Source organism: Vulpes lagopus, chromosome 1 (assembly GCF_018345385.1).
Source record: "Vulpes lagopus strain Blue_001 chromosome 1, ASM1834538v1, whole genome shotgun sequence".
Taxonomy (NCBI): domain Eukaryota; kingdom Metazoa; phylum Chordata; class Mammalia; order Carnivora; family Canidae; genus Vulpes; species Vulpes lagopus.
The window spans coordinates 128,108,370-128,131,750 of NC_054824.1; the positions used below are offsets into that span (position 1 = coordinate 128,108,370).

General features: G+C 35.6%; 1 protein-coding gene across 1 annotated transcript in view; it reads left to right on the forward strand.

Annotated features, from left to right (window-relative positions):
• DSG4 (desmoglein 4) overlaps positions 1–22,533 on the forward strand; it is a 34,931-nt gene extending 12,398 nt beyond the window's left edge. Inside the window, exons 6-16 of the mRNA XM_041749212.1 lie at positions 667–833; positions 1,083–1,217; positions 2,228–2,413; positions 8,096–8,367; positions 9,700–9,839; positions 12,204–12,431; positions 14,508–14,813; positions 17,283–17,422; positions 17,575–17,638; positions 18,932–19,140; positions 21,701–22,533. Coding sequence (XP_041605146.1) covers positions 667–833; positions 1,083–1,217; positions 2,228–2,413; positions 8,096–8,367; positions 9,700–9,839; positions 12,204–12,431; positions 14,508–14,813; positions 17,283–17,422; positions 17,575–17,638; positions 18,932–19,140; positions 21,701–22,468 — 2,615 coding nt within the window. The 3' untranslated portion in view covers positions 22,469–22,533. The remainder of the gene's footprint in view (positions 1–666; positions 834–1,082; positions 1,218–2,227; positions 2,414–8,095; positions 8,368–9,699; positions 9,840–12,203; positions 12,432–14,507; positions 14,814–17,282; positions 17,423–17,574; positions 17,639–18,931; positions 19,141–21,700) is intronic.
• Positions 22,534–23,381: the final 848 nt, after the last annotated feature.

A 23,381-nucleotide genomic window follows, 5' to 3' on the forward strand; every position in this document is an offset into this window, starting at 1 on the left:
CTGGCTAGAAAGCAGAAAAACATCAGGGATCATCCAGCTCTGGAAAATCTGTCCTTTGGGCTGATGTCCTTGAGGACTGCCTGGATAAGCATCTTTGATCCTATGAATAATTAAGAACTTTTCCTATTCCTGTGGACAAATCTTTTCAGTAGGTATATGTTTTTGACTATTCAGTAACGGACTACCATCCTCCAAGGCAACAAATAGTAATTCTCTACTTTCTGGGTAAATGAAAATAAAGAATATAGGTGCTCAATAAATAACCTTAACACTGAATTTAATTAAGTTATACTATTTCTTCCTTAAGCATTTTAAAATAATGTCACACGACCACACAAAAACAAATTGATAAATTCTGTTTTTCAGCTTTATGATTAAGGCCATGGAACTTTTCATACATCAGTGATTAGTTTGCCCCTAATTTACCATTTAATCACTTAAGGACTGGAAGTACTTGAGAAACTGTAAATGATTTTATAGAAGCAAACCACTATTATTTTTGCAGTCAGCGGTGTAGCTGAAAGTTATGATACTATATTCTCATGGAAACTAAAGCAAAAGAAAATTCAGGGGAAGGCCAACCAGTCTTTCTTCCTATGCCTGATGATTTGCTGAACTGATTCTAACAGAATCCCAAACATTCTCCATCTCCATCTTCATTTCTAGACACATTGGTTGTAAAGTTAAGTGCTACAGATGCAGATGAAGACAATCATCTGAATTCTAAAATAGCCTATAAGATCATCTCTCAGGAGCCAGCAGGTGCACCAATGTTCATCCTGAACAGGTATACTGGAGAAGTCCGCACGATGTCCAGTTTCCTTGACAGAGAGGTAAAGCCTTCTACGAATGAATGATAATAAATAAAGAATTCAATTTTCAAAAGACAAAGATAAAGGAGGGGAGAAAAAATAATCCAACCATGACTTTTCAATGAAAATTATAAAAAGAAAAAATTATATTAAAATATTACATAAAATTATAAAAGGAAATTGGAAGAACAACATTGGGATGTGTTGGATTTCATTAAAAATGAGACTTAAGTCTTACAGTTTTTGGTTTTTTTTTTTTTTTATCTTAAGCAACACAGTATGTATAACCTCCTCGTGAGGGGCTCAGATCGAGATGGAGCTATAGATGGACTGTCCTCTGAGTGCGACTGTAGAATCAAGGTTTTAGATGTCAATGATAATTTTCCCACCTTGGAGAAAACTTCTGTAAGTTGTTACCCTATAACCCTTTTTTTCCTAAGTGTCAGTAATTGATTTGATATGTATGGATGGACTCAGCTTTGCCGTGTAAACCTTGGAACTTCTTATGTATACTAATAATATATCTCATTAATCAATAATATTGTACTAACTTTGTATGGTGACAGATGGCAACTAGGCCTACTCTGGTGATCATTTCACACTCCATATAAATATCAAATTTCTACATTGTATGTAAAACTAAAAATTATATTTTAATTGTATTTCATTAAAAAAATAATAATATAACTTACTAGTGCATGTTTGCCTTTGAGGCGCTATTCTGTGCAACTCGCACAGACCATCAAAGCAGCAAACCATCTCCTCCATACTCTCTACTTATAGAAATCTGGGATTTTATTAATCTAAGTCTGGGAATCATGTAACATTACTGATGTATCTTTATAGGCCTAATAATTTACTGAATTAATTCTACAAGAGTCCCAAACATTTTCAACTTCCATCTTCATCTTTAGGCATAAAGAAGCATAGAATTGAAAATAGCAAGGCCAAATCTGACTCACCACCTATTTTGGTTAAAAAAAAAAAAAGTTTTATTGGACCACAACTTGACTCATTCCTCTATATGTTGTCTGCAGGTGCTTTGATCCTACAGCAGCAGAGGTAACTAGTTGTAGCATGAACTCCCTGGATCACAAAGCCTAAGATATTACTATTTGACCCTTCAGAGTAAAAGGAGGGAGTAACTTAAGAAAAATGAAAAAAAAAAAAAAATAAGCAAGAAGAATGAAACAAAGTGCCTGTTTGACCTTGATTTCACACACAGAACAAAAAATCAGTTTTATTATCTTATAATCATTTTATTCTTAGATTTATGATCAGAATGTATGTTATTTAATAATGGTGCAAAAATTATTGATAGTTTGTTGTTAGTATCTTAAATGACAGTTATATATTAATTAACATCTTTCCCCTTTTGAAACTTTATTGATTATAAAATTGATCTGTCATTTCAGTATTCAGCAAGTATTGAAGAGAACTGTCTAAGCTCAGAACTGATAAGATTACAAGCAATTGATCTTGATGAAGAAGGCACTGATAATTGGTTGGCAAAATATTTAATTCTCTCCGGAAATGATGGGAATTGGTTTGATATTCAAACAGACCCACGAACCAATGAGGGCATTTTGAAAGTCGTCAAGGTACCGTATGGGATCTGCAGCACTTCCTTCTAAAATTTTCAAATACTCTTACAGCCAGAATCTGCCTACAAAAAAACCACACTAGAACCGTGAATACTATTTATGTGGACAAGTGCCATAAATTAGCTCACTATGTCAGTGTGAAACTTGCAGCTCAGCAACATGCTCTTTATTACCAAGAGCAATAAGAAGTAAGGAGGGTGTTTTGTTCTCACGGTGCTCAGTATCTAGCTGAGAAGACAAGGCATGCACTCCTGAATTCGATAATGAGTTCAAAACAAAGAAATAGTTGTATAGATGTTCTAATGTTAAACATAATTAATGGCCAAATGGGTGATATATGAAATAATTACTAAGAGGTGAGATCTTTCTGAGCTGGATCTGTCTGAAAAAGTTTCATGCAGAGAAGACAGTTTAGTTTAAGTAAGACTTTACAACTGAGACTGCTAATGTCAAAACTGAAATGAACAAAGACACTGAGGTGAGTAAATGTAAAGCATGTTCTGGGTACCATGAGCAATTTTGGGGGCTGCAGCAGAGTGTTCATGGAAGGGAGAAAATGGGATATAAGAACAAAGTTGCTGAATTAGAGTCGGTCTACTGAGAACCTTGATTACTGGAGTAGAGGGTTTGACTTTTTCCTATAACTAATTTTCTTAAACTACTTTATGATTTTAAATTATGGACACCAATAAAATCTAAAAATACAAATTAGAAACAACTAAAACTATAGAACAGTAAGACTCAAATTAACAGTAATGTCTTAAGGGAAATTTTTTCCTCAAAATTACTACTAACAACATAGGCAAAACTTATAGTTATGAAAATATAAACTATGAGACAAATGCACACATTCAATTAGGTACACAGTGTGAGCTGTAATTATTTCATTCTGTTACCACTTTTCTTTATCCCAATTACTATATATCAGGAAGTCATTTGGCCCTCATCTAATGCAAACACACCATTTCTATATAGAGCCTTTCTCCGTTTTTTTTTTTTTTTTTTTTTTTTTTTTGCAATTGTCTGGAGCAATTAAAGTATTATTTATTTACCTCAAAACCCAACCACCAGCACTGAAATCATGTACTGTATTAATTTAGGAAGTAGTCACCAAAATTATGGAAAATATCTATGTATACTTTATAAGATTGCCATTCAAAATTTCAAAATTCCTGAAGAGAACACAAGGACTCTAAGAACACACCAGAGCCTTCCTGTTTGAGAAATATTGCTTTAGGCCATAGGTCAGCAAACTATAGCCCACAGGACAAATATGACCTGCCATCTTTTTGTACGTAACATTTTATTAAAACACAGCCATCATCATTCATTATTTTCTATGGCTGTTTCCAACCTCCAGTGGCTGAACTGAATGTTGAAGACAAAAACTGTGTATGACCTCCAAAGCCTAAAACATTTACTATCTGCTCTTTTTTTTTCTTTTTCTTTTTTTTTTTTTTAGATTTTATTTATTTATTCATGAGAGACACAGAGAGGAAGAGAGGCAGAGACACAGGCAAAGGGAGAAGCAGGCTCCATGCTGGGAGCCTGACAGGGGACTGGATCCTGGGATTCCAGGATCAGGCCCTGGGCTGAAGGCAGCCCTAAACCGCTGAGCCACCTGGGCTGCCCTTCTATTTGCTCTGAACCAAAAATTTTTACTAATCCCTACTTCTAGACCAAGAGGACATATTTTTTTTAAAAAAACAAATTATTAGCTCAACTCTGGAAAGATTAAAGTTAAGAAAATTATTGTATTAGTCAAGTCCTGAGGTGCTAAGAATCTGATCTAAGGCAATAGCAATAAAAATGGAAATGAGGGAACAAGAATAATAGCCATTGCCAAATTAACATAGATAAGGAAGAGAAAGACAAGAAGTCACCTGCCATCCTATCAAATTCTGAATAGTCAAGTTTGTTTCAGGAATCAGAATTTGTTTAACCTTGCATTTCAGTTAAAAAAAATCAAGATCTAGACATGTCGCATAATTCTTACCATCGTGATCATTGACTTAACTTGTTATCTTATAACATATAACTGTTCTTTGCTTTTGGTCTGCCTCCAAATCTACTGAAATAACATAGTAATAACTTTGCATATACACAACTTGATCTAACACTGGACCACTCCTAGCACGTGGTCCAGTGTCCAGAAGATAGTAGAAACTCACAAAAGTTTGAGGATGGTGTGGTTTTCACCCAAATGGAGTTGAGCTTGATTGCATATTGCATAATTTCTAAAAAAGTATAAAAATTAAAAAGAAAACATGTTCATAATGTAGGCAATTATACTATAACTTACATGATGTGTCTTCTGTAAGAGCTAAAAAGTGGAGGTTTTTTAATATACTTAGTTCATCACAAAGAAAAACTATGGGAAATTCAATTTCATGAAAAATTGGTCCAGGTATGTTAGATGTTATATAGACAAAGCATCTCTCTTCCTGGATGATAACTTCTCAAGTCTATTAAACAAATCAGGAAAAATATGTTTAAAAACATCAAAATAATATGGAAAGGCTAATTAAAATGAAATTTAAAACCTTAGTATGCATGTCAGGACACAGCCAGAAGAACTATGTATTTAGAGAACATATGTGTAATATCCAGAATTTGGCATTTGGAATGAGGTCACTAATGCCCTCCTGCATCCTCTCCATTTTCACTCAAGCTGCTATTTAACCTTGTGGAAACTAGCCCCTCAGTCATGGGCTTTGACTAAGCTTTCCATAACCCTTTTCTTAGTCTAAGGATATTATAAATGACTCAATTCACCTCAAATGTATTAAGAACTGCTAGGTGTTAGGGATATGAAAGTGAATGAGACATGGTCCTTGCTCTAATTAAATTTGTAGTGTAACAAGAGAAAATATTTAAGAAGATTTTAAAAACTGTCAATAATAACTTTAATAACTTTTTTTGGTATTTATCAACAAATGTGTGTGGAAATACTAACCAACAATATAAATGTCTGTGTGTGTGTGTGTGTGTATGCATGCGTGTGTACACACATTTGTTTCAGCATTAAGAAAAAAAGCAAAATATTATCCAGTTGGAATTCTAACAAAAAAATATTGATTCTCTGTTTTTATAATAATTCAAATTAACATTTATTAAGCAGTCAGTAAACACCAGCTAATCAGTTATATTGCATTATAGAGGTTTTACACATATTATCTAATCATCACAACTCTGAGAAGAAAATATTCTGATTCCTTTTTTACAGAAAGTGAAACAAATCAAAGAGGAAAACTAACCTGTCTTAAGTCCACCCATGTGGCAAATAACAAAGAAAAGATCCAATCAGAGCTTTTTTTTTTAAAGGTTTTATTTATTTATTCATGAGAAACACAGAGAGAGAGAGAGACAGACAGACAGACAGAGACACAGGCAGAGGGAGAAACAGGCTCCATGCAGGGAACTAGATCCCGGCATTCCAGGATCATGCCCTGGGTCAAAGGCAGGCCCTAAACCACTGAGCCACTCAGGGATCTCCCAACCAGAGCTTTCTGATTCCAAAGGCATAATTAACTGCCACCTCTGTGCTTCACCATGGAATCTGGGGCCAGTGAAACAAGTCTGAAGCAAGAACTAGAGTCCTGAGACACTTCCATCTGTTTATTTCTATAAGCCCAATCATATGTGTCCTGCTAGTCTCTTCCAGACACATTTACACCAGAAAATGTCAGTTCCTGAAAAGCAGAACGTACACACCATGGTAGATAATTAACCATTTCCTCAATCCCCTGGCATAGAAAACTTCCTGTTTTGTACACAGACTGCTAATCTCCTCCTCTTGTTCATACTTAATTTTAAAATGAACTGGCATCCCCCTAAGAATTAGCAGGGTCCTATTAACCTAGAATAAGCAAAAACAAACAAACAAAGCCAGATCTATTTCTAGAGGGGTCTTCTTTACCCTGAGCCTCTTGTAGACTCTCTAACACTAGCTCCACCCTTTCTGGCACAGATCTGCATATCCTTTGTGATTATTCTTGTCAGGCCTTAAACTGCAGAAACTGAGGTGTTCTAGCCTCTCCGTTCTAACTCCAGACAGGGACTCATGGTTGTTTTTATTGCCTTTTGTTTGTTTGCTTTTACTGCTTTTTGCACAATCCTGATCTCTATACACAATTGCAAAACTCTTGTTAAAAGTTCCCATTGGCAAAGGATGTAAGAGGCTTTCCGCCTTTCCTCTGCTTTTTTTCTTCCCTATTGGAGGAAGATCAGCCCCCAATTTCCTGTCACTATATTCTATGAACATCTATAATTCACATGATGTTATATACACATTAATATATTTTTCACCACACTCCATTCAAAAAGGTAGAGAACTATTCTGACAAACAAGAAGCATATGCACAAAAGAGCCCCAGGAGATCTCTGTACCAGAAGAGAAGATCTTAGATTTTTCAGTTGTTTAAAAACAGCAATGGAGTTCTAAAAAATAAAAACTGAGTTATAAGAGAGGGGTTTCTTCTGATTAAAAATCTATTTTTGAGTACATCATTCATAGTCAGCTCTGTGCAAGGCATTGTGTGGACCAGGAGGAGGACAGATAAAAAAAACCAAAACCCAAACCTGAAGGATTTGAGCTGAAATCTAAGGAAATCATGTTGAGTTGGCCCTAAATAAGGATGCAATTGAATTCCTGTGAATACTTGTATCTTATTAGCTCTTACAAAGAAATTAACAAAAATTGACTGGGAAAATATTTATGATGTCACAGAATTTCCTTGGGAAGCAGAGATTTACCCCAGGGTCTTGCTGATGGCACTGCTATCCTGACTTCTGTTGTTGGTAAATGTGATCCAAGTGGTGCTTACATTAGCTTCCAGAACACTTCTAACCAGACTTTGTCCAGGACTCCTTTTTTCCACAACTACTTTTTCATGTGTTGTACAAGAGGGAACTCTCTTCCAATTGAAAATCCATTTTTTAGTACACTGTTCACAGTCAGCTCTGTGCTGAATTTTTGGTGGTGACCTTTCAAGTCACCACATCAATCATTCTGGATCAAAAGATTTCATTCACCTTTTATCCAAAGAACCCATTTCAAAGGTGACTTTTCTCCAGGAGACGTATTTACTTATTTGAATGAGGCCTGTGAAAAAAATCTTTTAATCCACTAGACCCAACACAACTAAATTATAGTTTCTAACTATGTATAATAATCATGAATTTTCCTTTAGAAGTTGTTTGCATCATTTTTTAATAAAATTACACCTTCAATTACATCACACATATTGGCTCCTTTATTCTGCTGATTTTAAGAGATTCTCAGATGTGGATTCTACAAAGAAAACCTGAGTCCTATTTATTCATTCACCAGTTGTAAACCCCTTTTTATTTCATTCTAAATTTATTTTTTATTTTTCTCATTTGGAAAGAGATCATTTTTGACTTCACAGTTATTATATAAGAAGTTTGAAACTCCAGGATTGGAGTCCAACTTAAGTCACAGGCCTAAATGACTTATATACCTGATTAGGCCATGAGATAAAGGGAACAACATGTCCGAGGTATCTGATGCAGTAATAAAAGTTTTATCAATTCAAAATCTGAATTACATAGCTCCATGACTTTACTATAGTGTGTTGATTTCCTATCATGGCTACTTAGTCTATCAAAAGAGAGTCCTTTCGCTGTTTTAGAGTTTTTTACTTTCTATCATTTCAGATGCTGGATTATGAACAAATGCCTAATATTCATCTTGGTATCGGAGTTAAAAACCAAGCTGAATTTCACCACTCAGTTGCCTCTCGATTCCAAATGCACTCAACCCCTGTGAGAATTCAGGTTGTTAATGTGAAAGAAGGACCTGCATTTCATCCAAATTCTATGATTTTCAGTATACGGGAAGGGATAAGAGGAAATTCCTTATTGAATTATGTGCTTGGCACATATACGGCAATAGACTTGGACACGGGAAATCCTGCCACAAATGTCAGGTACCACAAATACTATGCTCATGTCAAAGTGATAAAATGCAGTTTGGTCCAGTGTTAGCTCATATAGAATCTGCTAGACTATGTGAGTTGAAATGCTTTTTGAGTTTTGCTTTGCTTCTCTTGTTCATTTGCTTGTTTTAAAACATTTTTGTAGCACTGACATTTTTCCAAGATTTTAATAGTAGTTTAGAGGCAATATGGCCTCCAACTGGTTACAAAGGTCATTGTGTCCAGAGAGAAAGAATAAGGTCAAAGGGCTACCTAAGAGACTCTATGAGTCTCTCTAATCTTTTGTGGCCATTTGTTACCACCCTGACCCCAGGCTGACTAAGCTGTTTTGTAAACTATGAGACATAAAAGATGAATCACTGCTTGTTTCCTTAACACCTGTGTTATCTAATGACTTTGGAGCTAATTTCAACCACCAGCTTAATTTTAAGAGGAAGAAAAAAGATAACAGAAGAAGCCAAAACACAGGTGTTCCAGAAATTTGAGTATAAAGGAAGTCAGAATTGGAGAAATAGAAAGGTAGGCATTAGGGGCACTAGGTAGACAGATTATACATGAATTACATTTAATTACAATATACTCTAGAAATTTACTCTAGTGAAATATGTAAGCATTCTCTACATCCTTTGCTTATCTCTCTTCCTCCTCCTAATATTTTTGGAGTGAACAGTCTATTGACTTGCAAATTACTTTAATAGCAACAGTTTTGATTACTTAATAGGCTAACAAATTGACAACAAAAATCATGAAGACTATCAGTATGGGATAGAGGAAAAGGATGTGTCAGATAAGTGCTTTGGACACTTGAAATTGCGCATGCTACAGAGGCTAGATCTTCTTCCACTAAGGTCAAGCACTTTGAATCAATTGTATTATTATATTATATTATATTATATTATATTATATTATATTATATTAATATAATACCATAACCCTAACAGTCTACCAGTGAAGTACCCTAAAACTAATATGCCTTAAAATCTAGGAAAAACAAAGTACATCACATGTGAAAATGAATAAAGGATATTCCCTCAGTAGGTATTGCTATAATAAATAAACCTTAAAGAGACTCATACATTTTACTAACAATTAGAGTAAGAACTAGAAGAGTAAGAATTATGAAATTTTAAAACACTGTTGTGAACCTGTGTTTACTATGTTCAACACTAAAATTTTATTGATATATATACATTTTATAAATCAAGGCAATTATCACTTGGTTTTTTACATACAAGCACCATATTTATGTTTAATACATTGTATGTAACTTAAAATTATAAACTTTCATATGAGCAAATGATGACCTTATTTATTTCACAACAGGTATGTCATAGGACATGATGCAGGCAGCTGGTTAAAAGTAGATTCAAGGACTGGTGAGATAAAATTTTCTAGGGAATTTGATAAGAAGTCAAAATATATTACCAATGGGATATACACAGCAGAGATCCTGGCTGTAGATGGTAAGAAAATTTCTTTACAATATTTTAATAAAATTATTGTTTCATTAAATATAAATATGATTTTAATATAGATATTAGATTGACTCAAAATATATCATGTAGTGTATCTGTATGCAAAACTTATAGAGAGTTCTAAATACCCTAGATTAAGAACTGAATTCAGTACACTCATAACCATAATTTACATTTAAATCATAATTTATTTTACCTACTTCCAAAAAAGAACTTTATGTGATATACAGCAGAAAGCATAAAAGGTTATGTCTATAAGTAAAACTCAGTTTCTGCTTATGGCCTCATTTCTTGAGATGATTAATCCAACTTTCAGAGTGTGTTAGAAATGTTTATGTAAAGGAAGTGCTAACGAGGTATACACAAAGTTCATCTGGAGATGACCTATGGGAAAGCAGTGTCTCCCAAAGACAAGGGCTAGTTTAAGGATTTTTTAAAAAACATTATTTATTTATTTATGAGAGAGAGAGGGGAGCACACGTGTAAGCCCGTGGGGGTGGGGGACGAGCCAACAGAGAGGGACAAGCAGTCTCCGCGCTGAGCTTGGAGTCCCAGGTAGGGCTCCATCTCAGGACTCTGAGATCATGACCTGAGCCAAAACCAAGAGTCAGATGCTTAATGGACTGAGCCACCCAAGAGTATAGTTATTTTACAACCACTAACACTGAGCTACAATGAGAGGCCTATGTAAGTGCAGCTTAAGTGGACATGTTGTCCAAAGTATAAAGCACAAGATAGAAAGAGCAAATTAAAGATATAAGATCCAAATTAAAAGCCCAAAGTGCAGATGCACTGAACTTGTAACTGAGCTGCTTCTCATGTGGGAAAATCCATTAAGGATTCTTCTTGGTGAGTGCAACAGGAAGTTATTTATCAATAGTTAACCATTCTCTGAACAGTATCTAGGAAACCAGCTACTACAGGAAAAAAAAAAAAAATATAGCAAAAGGTCAGGATCCAGGAAAGAAGAGAAAAAAACAGGTGTTCCAGATGTATACCGAATAGCAGATAGATACTATAGGTTTATATTATTTATAACTGGGCCTTACAGTAGCCAAAGAAAAAGATAAAGTGGCAGTATAAGATTTAAAAAGAAACCATGATAATACCCAAGTAATTATGGTCCATACATTCTGTTCTTCATCCTGGGAGTGTCACTTTTAACAGCTGGGTCTGTTATAAAAATACTATAGTCTTATTTATTATCAGTATTCTAGAAAACCTTTTCCTATAATGGATTCTAATCCTATTGATCAATGCCTATGTTTGCACACTGTTCATATGTGAATATCTTCAGAAACTAGAATAAAGGGCAATGCTCTTGGGACCCCTCTCACTCCTGAGAGCTTTTTCCATGTCTCTGCTTAATAAACTCCTATCACTTTGAAAAAAAAGAAAGAAAGAAGAAAGAAGAAAGAAAGAAAGAAAGAAGAAAGAAAGAAAGAAAGAAAGAAAGAAAGAAGAAAGAAAGAAAGAAAGAAAGAAAGAAAGAAAGAAAGAAAGAAAGAAAGAAAGAAAGAAAGAAAAAAGAAACTAGAATAAAAATTAGTCATCAAGTGAATAAAGAGGGAGGAAAAAACTACCAAAATGTTTAACAGCAAACTAAAAACAAGGGCTATTGTTTATGTACCTATGCAGAGTATCTGCACAGGTATAAGCCATCTAGATGGAAAAGTGAACTAAAAGCCCAGATTCCTATTTCTTGGTCCTCTGCCCATTCTCATAAACTATATTAAGCCAAAATTTGTTTCAAGTGGGTTAGGAAAAAATTTAATAGATTTCTGTTTGTTTTCAGAAGTGCCGTTTCACAGAGAAATAGCATCCAAGGGATGGCATTTAAATTAAAAAAAAAAAACATAGCAAAACGGAAAGAAAAAATATACAAATAATCATTTCATTTCAACTGTGGCTATTTTCCTACAAGCACAGAGCTCAATAAGCATCCAAATGGAAGGCTATAGGCTGGCGGGGAGTCTCTCGTTCATGGGGACAGGAGAGGAACAGAAAGCTGTGAGGCTTCTCTGAATGACATTTACTTTTGCATACTGGGATGTGTAGGAGTTGGCTGAATGAAATTGAGATGAAAAACATTTTGGGAAGGATGAATAGTGTGCACAAGAGTCCTGGGTTAGGAAGAAACTTGTTCCAAGAACTAAAAAGAAGCCAGTGTGGCTGGAAGGTAGTGAGCAAAGGCAAGAGTGGCTTTGGGTCACTGAAATAAGCAGGAACCCATCATGCACCACCTCAGGAGTTACTCATGCTATTCCTCTATGTTGTGGCATCATTATGGAATATAAGAATTTTTTGCCTCACACCATGTACCCCAATACCTATGATGCTCTGCTGTTTCAGATGGCTCTGGGAAAACAGCAACAGGAACCATATGTATCGAAGTCCCTGATGTCAATGATTATTGTCCAGTTGTTTTTGCCGAAAGTGAATACATATGCATTGACTCTCCATCGATCCTTATCTCTGCAAGAGACATTAGTGATCATAATTATGGGTCTCCCTATACCTTCTGTGTTGTTGATCAGCCACCAGGGACAGCAGACTTATGGGATATCAAACCAAAAAATGGTAAGTGAAATGCAAACTTGTTCATCTTCAAGGCCAAAAGCAAAAGCAATTACTAAATACTTAGGCAAGACATGTAACAATACTTTCTATCTCTGTTTCTGTGATTCTACACCATATTCATAGTAAATGAGAAAAATCTCTCATATTAACACTTAGGATATTTGGAAAATTCTTAAACTGAAATAAAATTTAAAAAGTTTTATCGGTAATTTTTTATACACAATTACAAATAGTAATATGTAAATATCAGTTTACCATTTTATATACATGGGGTACTAAACCAATATTTGGTCAGTTTGAAATAAACAGAATCCTTGACTAACTCACCATATGTCATAATTCCCCTATTCTGAATTATTTCAGGCAAATCACTTAAAAATTTCTGAAACTCAAGTATCCCATATCTACATATTTTCTGCTCGGGTACACATAAGATCAATGAAATTCTTTTTAGAAAGAGTGATAAGTTTAAACTTTTCCTAAAGGTAAAAATTTAAATCCAAATTGCTCAAAATGAAAAGAATGGTTAAGCAAACAGTAGTACACATTATTAAGATGTAGTACATACAGCATTAAAATTAGAATTATGTGAAGCTTTTAGATACAAAGAAACACATAAGCCATAGTATTTAAAGAGTAAGATCTCCAGGTAGTATATGCGCTTGTGCTAACCACTGCTTTGTAAAAATGAATGCCTGAAAGTACTGAGAGTAAATATCAGACTACATAATGTTTTACATACTTAGGTTCTACTTCCCAGAGATGTTAAATGTGTAATAGAAAATAAAATGCTATAAGAGGACCTGATTTGGGTTACAATAGCTCTCTAATTTCATATTCACTTGAGGCAACAATAAAAGATTTTTAGAGGGTGATGGGATGGAGATCCAACCTCAGAGCCCAAGGTGAGAGGAAATACTTGCCATCTCTCTGAGACCACTGAGGTTCTCCACTCACAGAATGAAGATATGCTAAAATGATGCCAAAAAGAAAAAAAAAAAGAGCCACACTTAAGCACTTAATAAAAAGAGGAAATTAGGCAACTTGTTTTCATAATAAAACTTTTGGCTCTTTTCCACAAAACCACTTTAATATTTTAAAACGCTAAGCACATTAAAGTAACTCCATTAAAATCAAAACAACTTTGAATTCACACTTCTTATAAAGCCTAATATCCCATTCTTAAATAACAACTGCCAATGACCTTTCCTCATTAAGATCCTAGATATTATGAGTAAAAACATTTTTAAAAAGGTTCAATGTGGAGGTTCATAAAGGTATTCAAATTATAGATTTGCCAATAAAAATATAATCACACTGGAAAAAATATTCCTAGGGTCCTGTTTCAATGTTGGTGTTAAAGAACAGAATAAACTTTCACCTAATGTGCTATGGCATCACACATGTTATTCAACTCTTGCCTTGTGCACAGGTGCATTTTATTAGACACAGTTGGCTTATTACATAGTTAAATGAAATTAATAAACCATAATATTTATAATTATGGCACGTTATAGATTAATCAATTAATATTCATGATTTAGGTATAAACTTAATAATCTCTAAATCCTAGGGTCTGTAAATAAATTTCAAGCTATGTATTAAGCTATAGTTTCTATGCAAATCAATAGGCAATGGTAGCACAAAGAATTAGGAAAATAATAGTTATTCGAATAATTTAAATTTAAATGATACAACAGCAACTTTGAATAAGAGATAATCAAGTGTCTTAAGGAGGTATTTGCAAACTGTAATCCTAAATAGAAGATTTCTAGTATTTCCTTGCAGCTCGATAATTCTTCATTCATTGGACAAATAGTTATTGACTGCCTATAACATGCCAAATATTGTTGGTCCAGAAAATAGCAACAGGGTCCCAGCCTGCTTCAGAAAAATAACAATTCAGCAGGAAGAAGTATTGGGCAATTCATTATAAACATTAAAAAAAAAAAAGTGTAGAGTGCTGTATGACTAGGGGAACATGGAAAAACCAAGCCCTAGGTTAGTCTTGGGTATTAAGAAGGGTCACCAAAAAGGAAATTCAATTTATTTTTTCTTTCCTCTCTTCTTTTTCAGCTACCTTCGCAATCCTGACAGCTAAGCAGCGTTTAAGTCCCATGCTCTACCAAATCCCAATCATCGTGAAGGACAGCTATAACCGAGCATGTGAATTGCCACAGATTGTGGTGTTAGAAGCCTGTGATTGTGACAACGACCACATATGCTTGTACTTTAGTACCACGGGCATCAACACAGGGGGCGGCAGCTCAGTTACCAGCGATATATACGGGTCTGTCACTGATGACCAACTTGGGAGTTCAAATGTTGGTCTCGGACCAACAGGGATTGGCATGATCGCTCTGGGACTCCTACTACTACTTTGTAAGTACTGGATTGAATCCCTCTTTTCAGCCATTCTTCAAAATAAGAATGTAACTAGGCTCACTGGTGTGACTAAATTTGGCCATTTCCTTTTGGTAGCTATAGCAATTCTTGCAGGAATTTGGGGAAAAAAACAGTGGAACCAATTAGAGCATATACTTGTTCAATAATGATAACTAGAGTTAGGGAGGGTCATAAAAATGAAAAACACAAGCAAATGTCTAAGTATAATGTAGCAAAACATAGAGTAAATCCCATCATGAGAATTTCAGCAAAGTGCTGGAAAGAAAGGTAGAAGCAATTCAAGTCCAAGTGGGAAGGTTGGTAGTCTTCATATAGAAACTGGCTTCGGCCCAGGCCCTAAAAGCTAAAGATTTTCTTAGAAGGAGGATGGTATCTGGGGAAATCTGAAAGGAATAACACAAACATAAACAAGGAGAGGGATGGAAAGGCATTGGACACTCAGGAAGTAGATAAGCTAAAAGGTAAGCTAGGAGCCATAAAGCAGGAAAGTTCATGATAAGCCAAACATTCTGGGCTTCAGTCCACAGTTGAGAAATCAGTGAGGATGTATAGGATCAGGTGACCTCTTCACTCTAGTATAATAGGAAGTGGGGAGAAAGCCTAGAAGAGAAAATTTGCCTCTAGACTCTTGATAGAAGTGTTTGCAACTAAAACCATGGTCATAGGAATGGTGAGGTCCCTAAGCAAACACTGCAAAAAGAATCCTCCTCTCCCCATACCATTTTTTAAAGCATGTAGATCCTCAGAAGACTAATACATTTTAGGCTTCCCCTGCAATACTTAGAGTTTGTGGAAATCAAAAATTGAATTCTAAAATTAAAGATGACTAAATCCTTCAAAATATAATATTAATATGTTTCAATGGATAAGTACACACTGAAACATTATCACTTTGAGGAATGAAAAAATAACAAATGAGTTTGGGGCAGACTTTCCTTCTTAAAACAATATGAATTTTTAGGATTATATCAATATCAAGAGTGATTATCATAATGATACTAGAGATATTTTCCCAGAACATGACAATAGCAAATGAGTCAAGGTGTCAGCTTGCCTTTAAGCCAGCGGTTCTCAATCCTACCTGCACATTGGAATCACTGAAGACCTTTAAAATTAATCATGTTCAAGCAGAAGTACTCAAGATGACACCAAGTTGTGGCAAGTCTGGTGAAGCTAATGTGCAGTTCATGTATAAAAAAATAAAAAAATAAACAGAATCAGCTGCATTCTCAGTGGACTAGCACTCAGAATTTCATGACTCTTCCTTAACCAGGCCAAGAAAGCAGAAGAGTTGTTAAGTTGATTGTAGAATAGAAAGGGTATACCCTTTTAGTCGATTATTTGTTTTCACTGGAGAAAACCATGCTGTGTTATGGAGGAGGAGAAGCAGTGTAATGGTGAGAGGAGGGGTCCCTGCCCAAAACATTTTCTCAAAGGGCCTTCATTTAAGACTTCTGATGTTTGCTCTGAGTGAGATTAACTACTTCAATGAAATCAATAAAAGTCCTATTTAGCAGGTTTGTTATTTTCTTCCATACCTCTAATTAACTCAGTGGAATGCATGTTACACTAGGGAAGTAGAAGAGTATAAAAAAAATCAACTAGAGTGGACCCAAAGAACTAAACTGAGTGTATTCTAGAATCTTAGAAAACTTAAGAAATGTCTATATTTATGGATTAAAGTGTAGAATTGAGGTAAATTTTTCATTATAGTTTATAGACAAAATCTTAAAATAAATATAAATGGCTCAATTAAATTTAGTGGGTGATATCTAGTTGATTTTAAGTGTAAATATAAGAGTAGAAGAGACCTATTTCTAGGTCCTATAGCTGAAATTTGTATTCAATCTTTTTGATAACATACATTGATTATGCACTTAACTTATAAATATATACGTGATGTTTGGTTACATGGGTTTGTATATATTGGTTTTTATATGGATACGCAAATGTATACACACACACACACACACACACACACACACACACATACACAGAGACAGTCTATGTGTATGTATATACCATATCCAGGTACCTACAAATACACATACTCTTGAGGATAAGAATATATTTATTCATATGTATATATAGGCTAGCAAACACATATACATACAAAGACAATTATATGTGTGTACATGGGGGACTAGGAATCAGAAAACTGGATTTGAATCCTGGATCTGCATCTTATTTTCCTGATCTATCAGTAAAGAACCCTGATTATGTGATCTCAAATTCCTTTCAGCCCAGCATTCAAAGTCTGTGATTTGGTGATTTTATATTCATAAACATGGATGTGTATATTCAATCCTTTAGGAAATACTTTCTTACATTTATATTTATCCCTTTGGTTCTAAATAGAATGCCGCATTTTTCAAAAAAGGATACTTTTAATGACTTCCTAAATTGAGCAATATGTGTTAACTCTCTTTCTACTTTCTTGGGTAGTGTCACCACTCTTGCTGCTCATGTGTTGCTGCAAACGAAGACAGCCTGAAGGCCTGGGGACGAGGTTTGCTCCTGTGCCAGAGGGAGGTGATGGAGTGATGCAGTCTTGGAGAATCGAAGGGGCCCATCCTGAGGACAGGGTGAGTGGACTGTCATGTTCCAGAGAAGTGTGGGGTTTCAATGGGATTATGCATGTCTTGACAATTATATGAGACATAAAAATAAAAGTATGTCAATTTTTATATGTTTAACATAAAGCGTTTATTTAAAAAATATTTTTCTTTCTTTTCAGGATGTGTCAAATATATGTGTACCAATGACAGCCTCTAATACCCAGGATCGTATAGATTCTTCTGGTCAGTGGACACCAAAATCTGTTTTTCTTTTTGAAATTTGCAAAATTATCCAACCAGATAAATTTCATGTAAAAGTAATTTTTTTAAATAAACAGTATACCTGCCAAACTTTTTGGAGGAGATTATAATGAGAGGAAAAGTTACGTTTGAAATCAGCATTCTCTTTTTCTTAAACTATAGGCAGTGCAGTATGGTGCAGCAATTAAAAAGGCAAACTCTAGAACCAGAATATTTGAGTTTGATTCCCAGTTATGTCCTTGGGCCAGCACTTAAACTCCCTGGGCCTCAATTTCCTTATCTTTGAAAATGAGGTTATGATAGTACCTACTTCAAAGTGTCATTGTGAAGAGTGACACACACAAATATAGACATATTATGTATGCTATATAATGTATTATATATTATATAATTTATGTTTTATATGTGTATGTGTGGTATGTGAATAAATATATCACAAAATATACATGCATACAAATACATATAAAATATGTATCACAAAATATACTTTAGAATAGTATATTCTAAGACTATAAGAATAGCTTTACACAGAGTGCTACTGTAGCTATTATTTGTAACACAAGCTTTTCAAAAAAAATAATAATAAGAGAAAAGAAAAAGCAGCAAATATATTCTTCTAATATACACTGAAGAATTTTCTTAAATCCACACATGCATTTGCCTCACCAGCCTTATATTCTCCTAGTTTATCAGTTCTATGTACATCTAGGAATACTATAAAAAATACCCAGCTAGTGAGCAATGACTGAACAATATAGAGAGGTTGCCCAGTTCTAGAGCAGACATGAGATTTCTCAGCAGTGGCTCCTTAGTGTCCCAAACTGGACCCTGGATGCAAAGAGCCTAAGGTGGCTGGCCACTCCTCTAAAAGCCAGCTGTCCCTCTAGTGTTGGGATGAATGAGGACTGTGCCTGTTTCTGCTGGCCTTGCAGTGGAGGGTTCCTGGATGGGTGCAAGTCCTCTCTGACCTGCCCAAGCAGCAGAGGCAGAGGTCCTGCTCCTCTTGGCTAGTTCTCCACCTGAGTCTAGGGGAGAAGCTTGTGCAAATGTGGGGCCACGTGCGAAAAGCTGGCTCCCTCTGTACTGCTTACTTACTTTTATTGGCAAGCCTGAGACTGGGTAGAATTTGGATGGCTCCCAGCCTTGCTTTCCAGAACCTACTCATGTTGTGTGGTGGTGGTGGTGTGACACAGCAGACAGTGGCTGGCAGTGTTTTACATGAATGATCTGTGCAGACCCCTCAAGCACTGTTTCCCAAACACTCTCTCCTTTCAGAAATCTACACTAACACCTACGCCGGTGGAGGAACAGTTGAAGGGGGTGTGTCAGGAGTGGAACTCAACACGGGGCTGGGGACAGCTGCTGGTCTGGCCATCGAAGATGCAGCAGGAGCGCGGCGGAGGAGGAGTTCCACTATAGGAACTCAGTGGGAATATGCAGATATGGGCCTGAACATGGCTTTCTTGGACAGTTATTTCTCTGAGGTAATCCCCCTGCACATGGCCCCACAAAATAGTCTTGGACTGAATGATAACATTCAGCAGATTCTTTTTTTTTTTTTTTAAGATTTTACTTTTTTATTCATGAGAGATACGAAAAGAGGCAAAGACATAAACAGAGGGAGAAGCAGGCTCCCTGCGGTGGGGGGGGGGGGGGGGGGGGGCTGATGCAGAACTTGATCCTGGAACTCCAGGATCACACCCTGAGCCAAAGGCAGATGCTCAACTGCTAAGCCACCCAGGCGTCCCAACAGGTTCTTCTGAAATATATTCAGTTATTCTCAAGTCTATCTCCATCCTGAATAAGTATTTCATTTCTCCTTAAAATACAGAAAGGCAATGCAGCCAAAAACATTTCGTATTCAACTGACATACTCTATTTTAATATTGTGGAAAAGGCTAGCATCCCTCATTGTTCCCTACTTCTCTTTTCCTATTTTTCTGTCTTCTGTTTCCTTCTGGTTTTCCCACTTTGTTTCCCATAGCAGCAGCAAAACAGGAGGATTCTGATCAAGAAGAAAAAAAAAAATGTGTATCCATGTCCTCTCCTTATGGTGTCCTTCCTGCCTTGCAAGTACCTCCAATAGAAAAGAGAAAAAAAAGAAATTAAAGCCAGGACTGGGGAAGGAAGAGAATGGTAACTCAGGAACAGAGCACTGCCATGATTTGCTGATAGATCAAGATCCAGAACCCCTGTCTCCTATTCTCCCATCACCAAGGATATGTGTCCCCCAGTTAGAGAAGGGATCATGGGTCTATGAGTATTCCAAAGAAAGCTCCAGAGGCATTGGATTGGCCTAACCGAGTAGCACAAAGAGTAAATAAATCCCCTGTGAATCTCTATTTAGTATGTTTATTTGATTTAACTAGAAATCCATTTCATCTTAGAGTTCAACTAGCCCATTTTACTCCCTATATGGTAATACATGAATTTTACCATAGCTCTTAACAAAACAAAACAAAACAAAAATGCTAAGGATGTTGTTGTAATTCTAAGCTATTTCTTAAAATTGGTGATTACAAATACTACTGCAGACTATCCATGAATAGCATCGATTATTTAAATGAGTGACTACTATCACTGAGTACACTCGATATATGGGCACAAATTATATATGTATCATAGAAATGTCACAGAAATTTTATTTAACAAATCATTCATAAAAATCACACTAATAATAAAAGAGCTTTACCATTAATGTCAAAATTGCACTGGGCATTCTTTCCTTTGGTTACAATTGGTGCCTGATAGGTCAAATAAATTCAAAACGTGTTCTCCTTTCTCTGTGAGCACTGAGGCTCATCCTTCCCCAAACATATCAGCTCTACACTTTAAAAATGGCCCTAGATTTCAGAGGTCATGAGATGCAGCCTCTCCCTCTACTAGGTGAAACCTGCAGAAGAGTACAGTGCTTCTTTTTTTCTGTTTTACACCACCAACACCACCACCCCTACAGCCAACTTGTGCCCCAGGCAAGAGGGGATTATTCTCTTACTAAGGTGTCGACTTAAAAATATTAAACAGCAAAGTTCTAAGGTAATACCAAACTCATGAAGAATTGATTTCAAGACTTAAAATCATTTCTTTCTAATGCTAGAATTTAGAGTCTAGTACAGACCAGAGGGTAAGGAGCATGATGTAGTATAAAAAGGATAGTTGAATTTCAGGTAGCCTTCTACAAGTATTTGAGTCTCGGGCATTCCATTCACTCTCTCTGGGCCTTCGGCTACCTTATTTATAACATAGAAAGGAGCTAATATTATACCAGGTCCTGTGGGATTTCATGGAACCCAACAAGGGCCATGGCAGCTGAGGGAAATTGGGGAGAAAACTGGCAGCCACCTCACCTCTTCAGAGAAGTTCTCTTTCATCTCTTCTACATAGAGGGCTCCTACCTAAGATTTCATTTAAAGGGGCTGTCATTAAAAATAATTTGAAAATCATAGTAGGTATCATCCTAGTGTTTTTTTGCTGTCAGCCTAACTCCAAAGTCAGCTTGGCTCTCTTCGCCTAGTTCACATAAAACCACTGAACATTCGAACATAAGTCTCTGGAGCTTAAAGATACTGACATCTTCATACATGCTTTTATTCTAAGTTGATAAAATTTCTCTCCTTAAGTAAATAACGTGTTGAACATAACTAAATATATTTTGTTATTTCTAGACCATGTCAGAGAAACAAAAGACTATAAATCCAAAAGACTAAAACCTCGTCTTTGATAAATCCAGATTGTCAAAATCTGAATAAAATGTAGAAATTATTATGTTAGCTTTCAAATAAGAGCAGTTCACATTTATTCAAGTTCTATTCACTATTAATGAATACTGATCTCCTTTAAAAATTCCAATTATTGAAAAAATAAAAATAAATAAAAATAAAATCCTGATTATTTAGAAATAGAGCAAAAAAAAATCATCAGTTTTTCTTCAGTTCATTCCATTAAAGTCTTCTCAAATCTGACATCTCTAAAGCATTATTATTATTCTTTGGTTATCTTAAGGGAAAAGAGGCTTCTAATTTCATATTTTTCTTCTAATTTTAGAAAGCATATGTTTATGCAGATGAAGATGAAGGTCGGCCAGCAAATGACTGCTTACTCATCTATGACCACGAGGGAGTAGGGTCTCCTGTTGGCTCCATTGGTTGCTGCAGCTGGATTGTGGATGATTTGGATGAAAGCTGCATGGAAACTTTAGATCCAAAATTCAGGACTTTGGCTGAAATCTGCTTAGACACAGAAATTGAGCCATTTCCTTCACAGCAGGCCTGTATACCTATCAGTACCGACCTGCCTTTGCTGGGGCCTAATTATTTTGTTAATGATTCTTCAGGAATGACCCTCTCAGAGGCTGAATTCCAGGCAGAAATGGCAATACCTGAGCCCATAATCCATGGGGATATCGTAGTGACCGAGACATACTCAACTGCTGACCAATGTATGCAACCCACTACAATTGTTATTGATCCTCAGCTTGCACCCAATGTTGTAGTGACTGAAACAGTGATGGCACCTGTTTATGATGTCCAAGGGAATATCTGTGTACCTGCTGAGCTAGCCAACGCACACAATGTAATCTACACTGAGAGAGTGCTATCTAGTCCTGGTATGCCTGACATGAACAGCAGTACCATGACTGATGGCTGTATGGGACCCGTAATGAGTGGAGGTATTTTGGTAGGGCCAGAAATTCAAGTGACACAAATGGTGAGTCCCAACGTTCATATAAGCCAAACCACTGGTTCCACATCCCCAATGACATCTCGACACAGAGTAACACGGTATAGTAACATACATTACTCCCAACAATAGTGCTTTTGGTCAATACTCTATACGGAGACCTTGTACTTTGTAATAACCCACATATCCATTAAAGGTATAAATGTATTATATTTAACATTTTAATAGCCAACAAATATTCAGATATTCTAAGATCAATGCTACTCTTTGAATATGTCTTTTGCGGGGGGTGGTGAATATGGCTAAGCACTTTAGATAAGCCTTTTATAATTCTTTCTGGTTTTAAATAATGTGCCAAAAACTTAAAATCTTTTATTTCCTTTGATACCGTCTAATAAATAGCACATAACTCATAAGGTGAATCTTAGAGATCTTCAGGTCTGTAGGACTAGTCATACAAGCCAAGATGCCCTTGCTCTTGGAGGTTGCAAAAGAAGTCATGACTACAATTACCAGTCATATTTATCTTTTGAGAAATATTTCTGTTAAAAAATTTTAATTGAAAAACTGAATGAAGTGTACATTTCTGAAAGAAGGTTGGAAAGGACAATAGAGCATCTATCATTAGCAGCCTGAAATCATTTGTCTCTTCAATAGTTTCTCAAGATATGCAATATTTAGGGCATAACTAATATAATACAGGGAAAGAGTTTGACAGCTGAGTGCATTACTGAAAATAGTTCACTGAAAAGAATTACATATATATAGATATGCATATATACATTAATCAATATGGATGAATTTTTATTGCACTTTATTGATTTATATCAGTAACTGTAAATTAATTTATGATAGTAAAAAGAATTATGACAACAATAGAGTACAAACAGTTCTTAGGGAAAGCATTAAAGTATTTCCTTCTTAGAACGTTTTCTCTATTCTTCCTAATTATGTCAGAAAACCGTATTAAATATGGTTTACTCCATTTTGTTGACCCAAGTCATAGAGCTTTCATTTAGCGATCAGGTATTCTCCAAAGTACCTC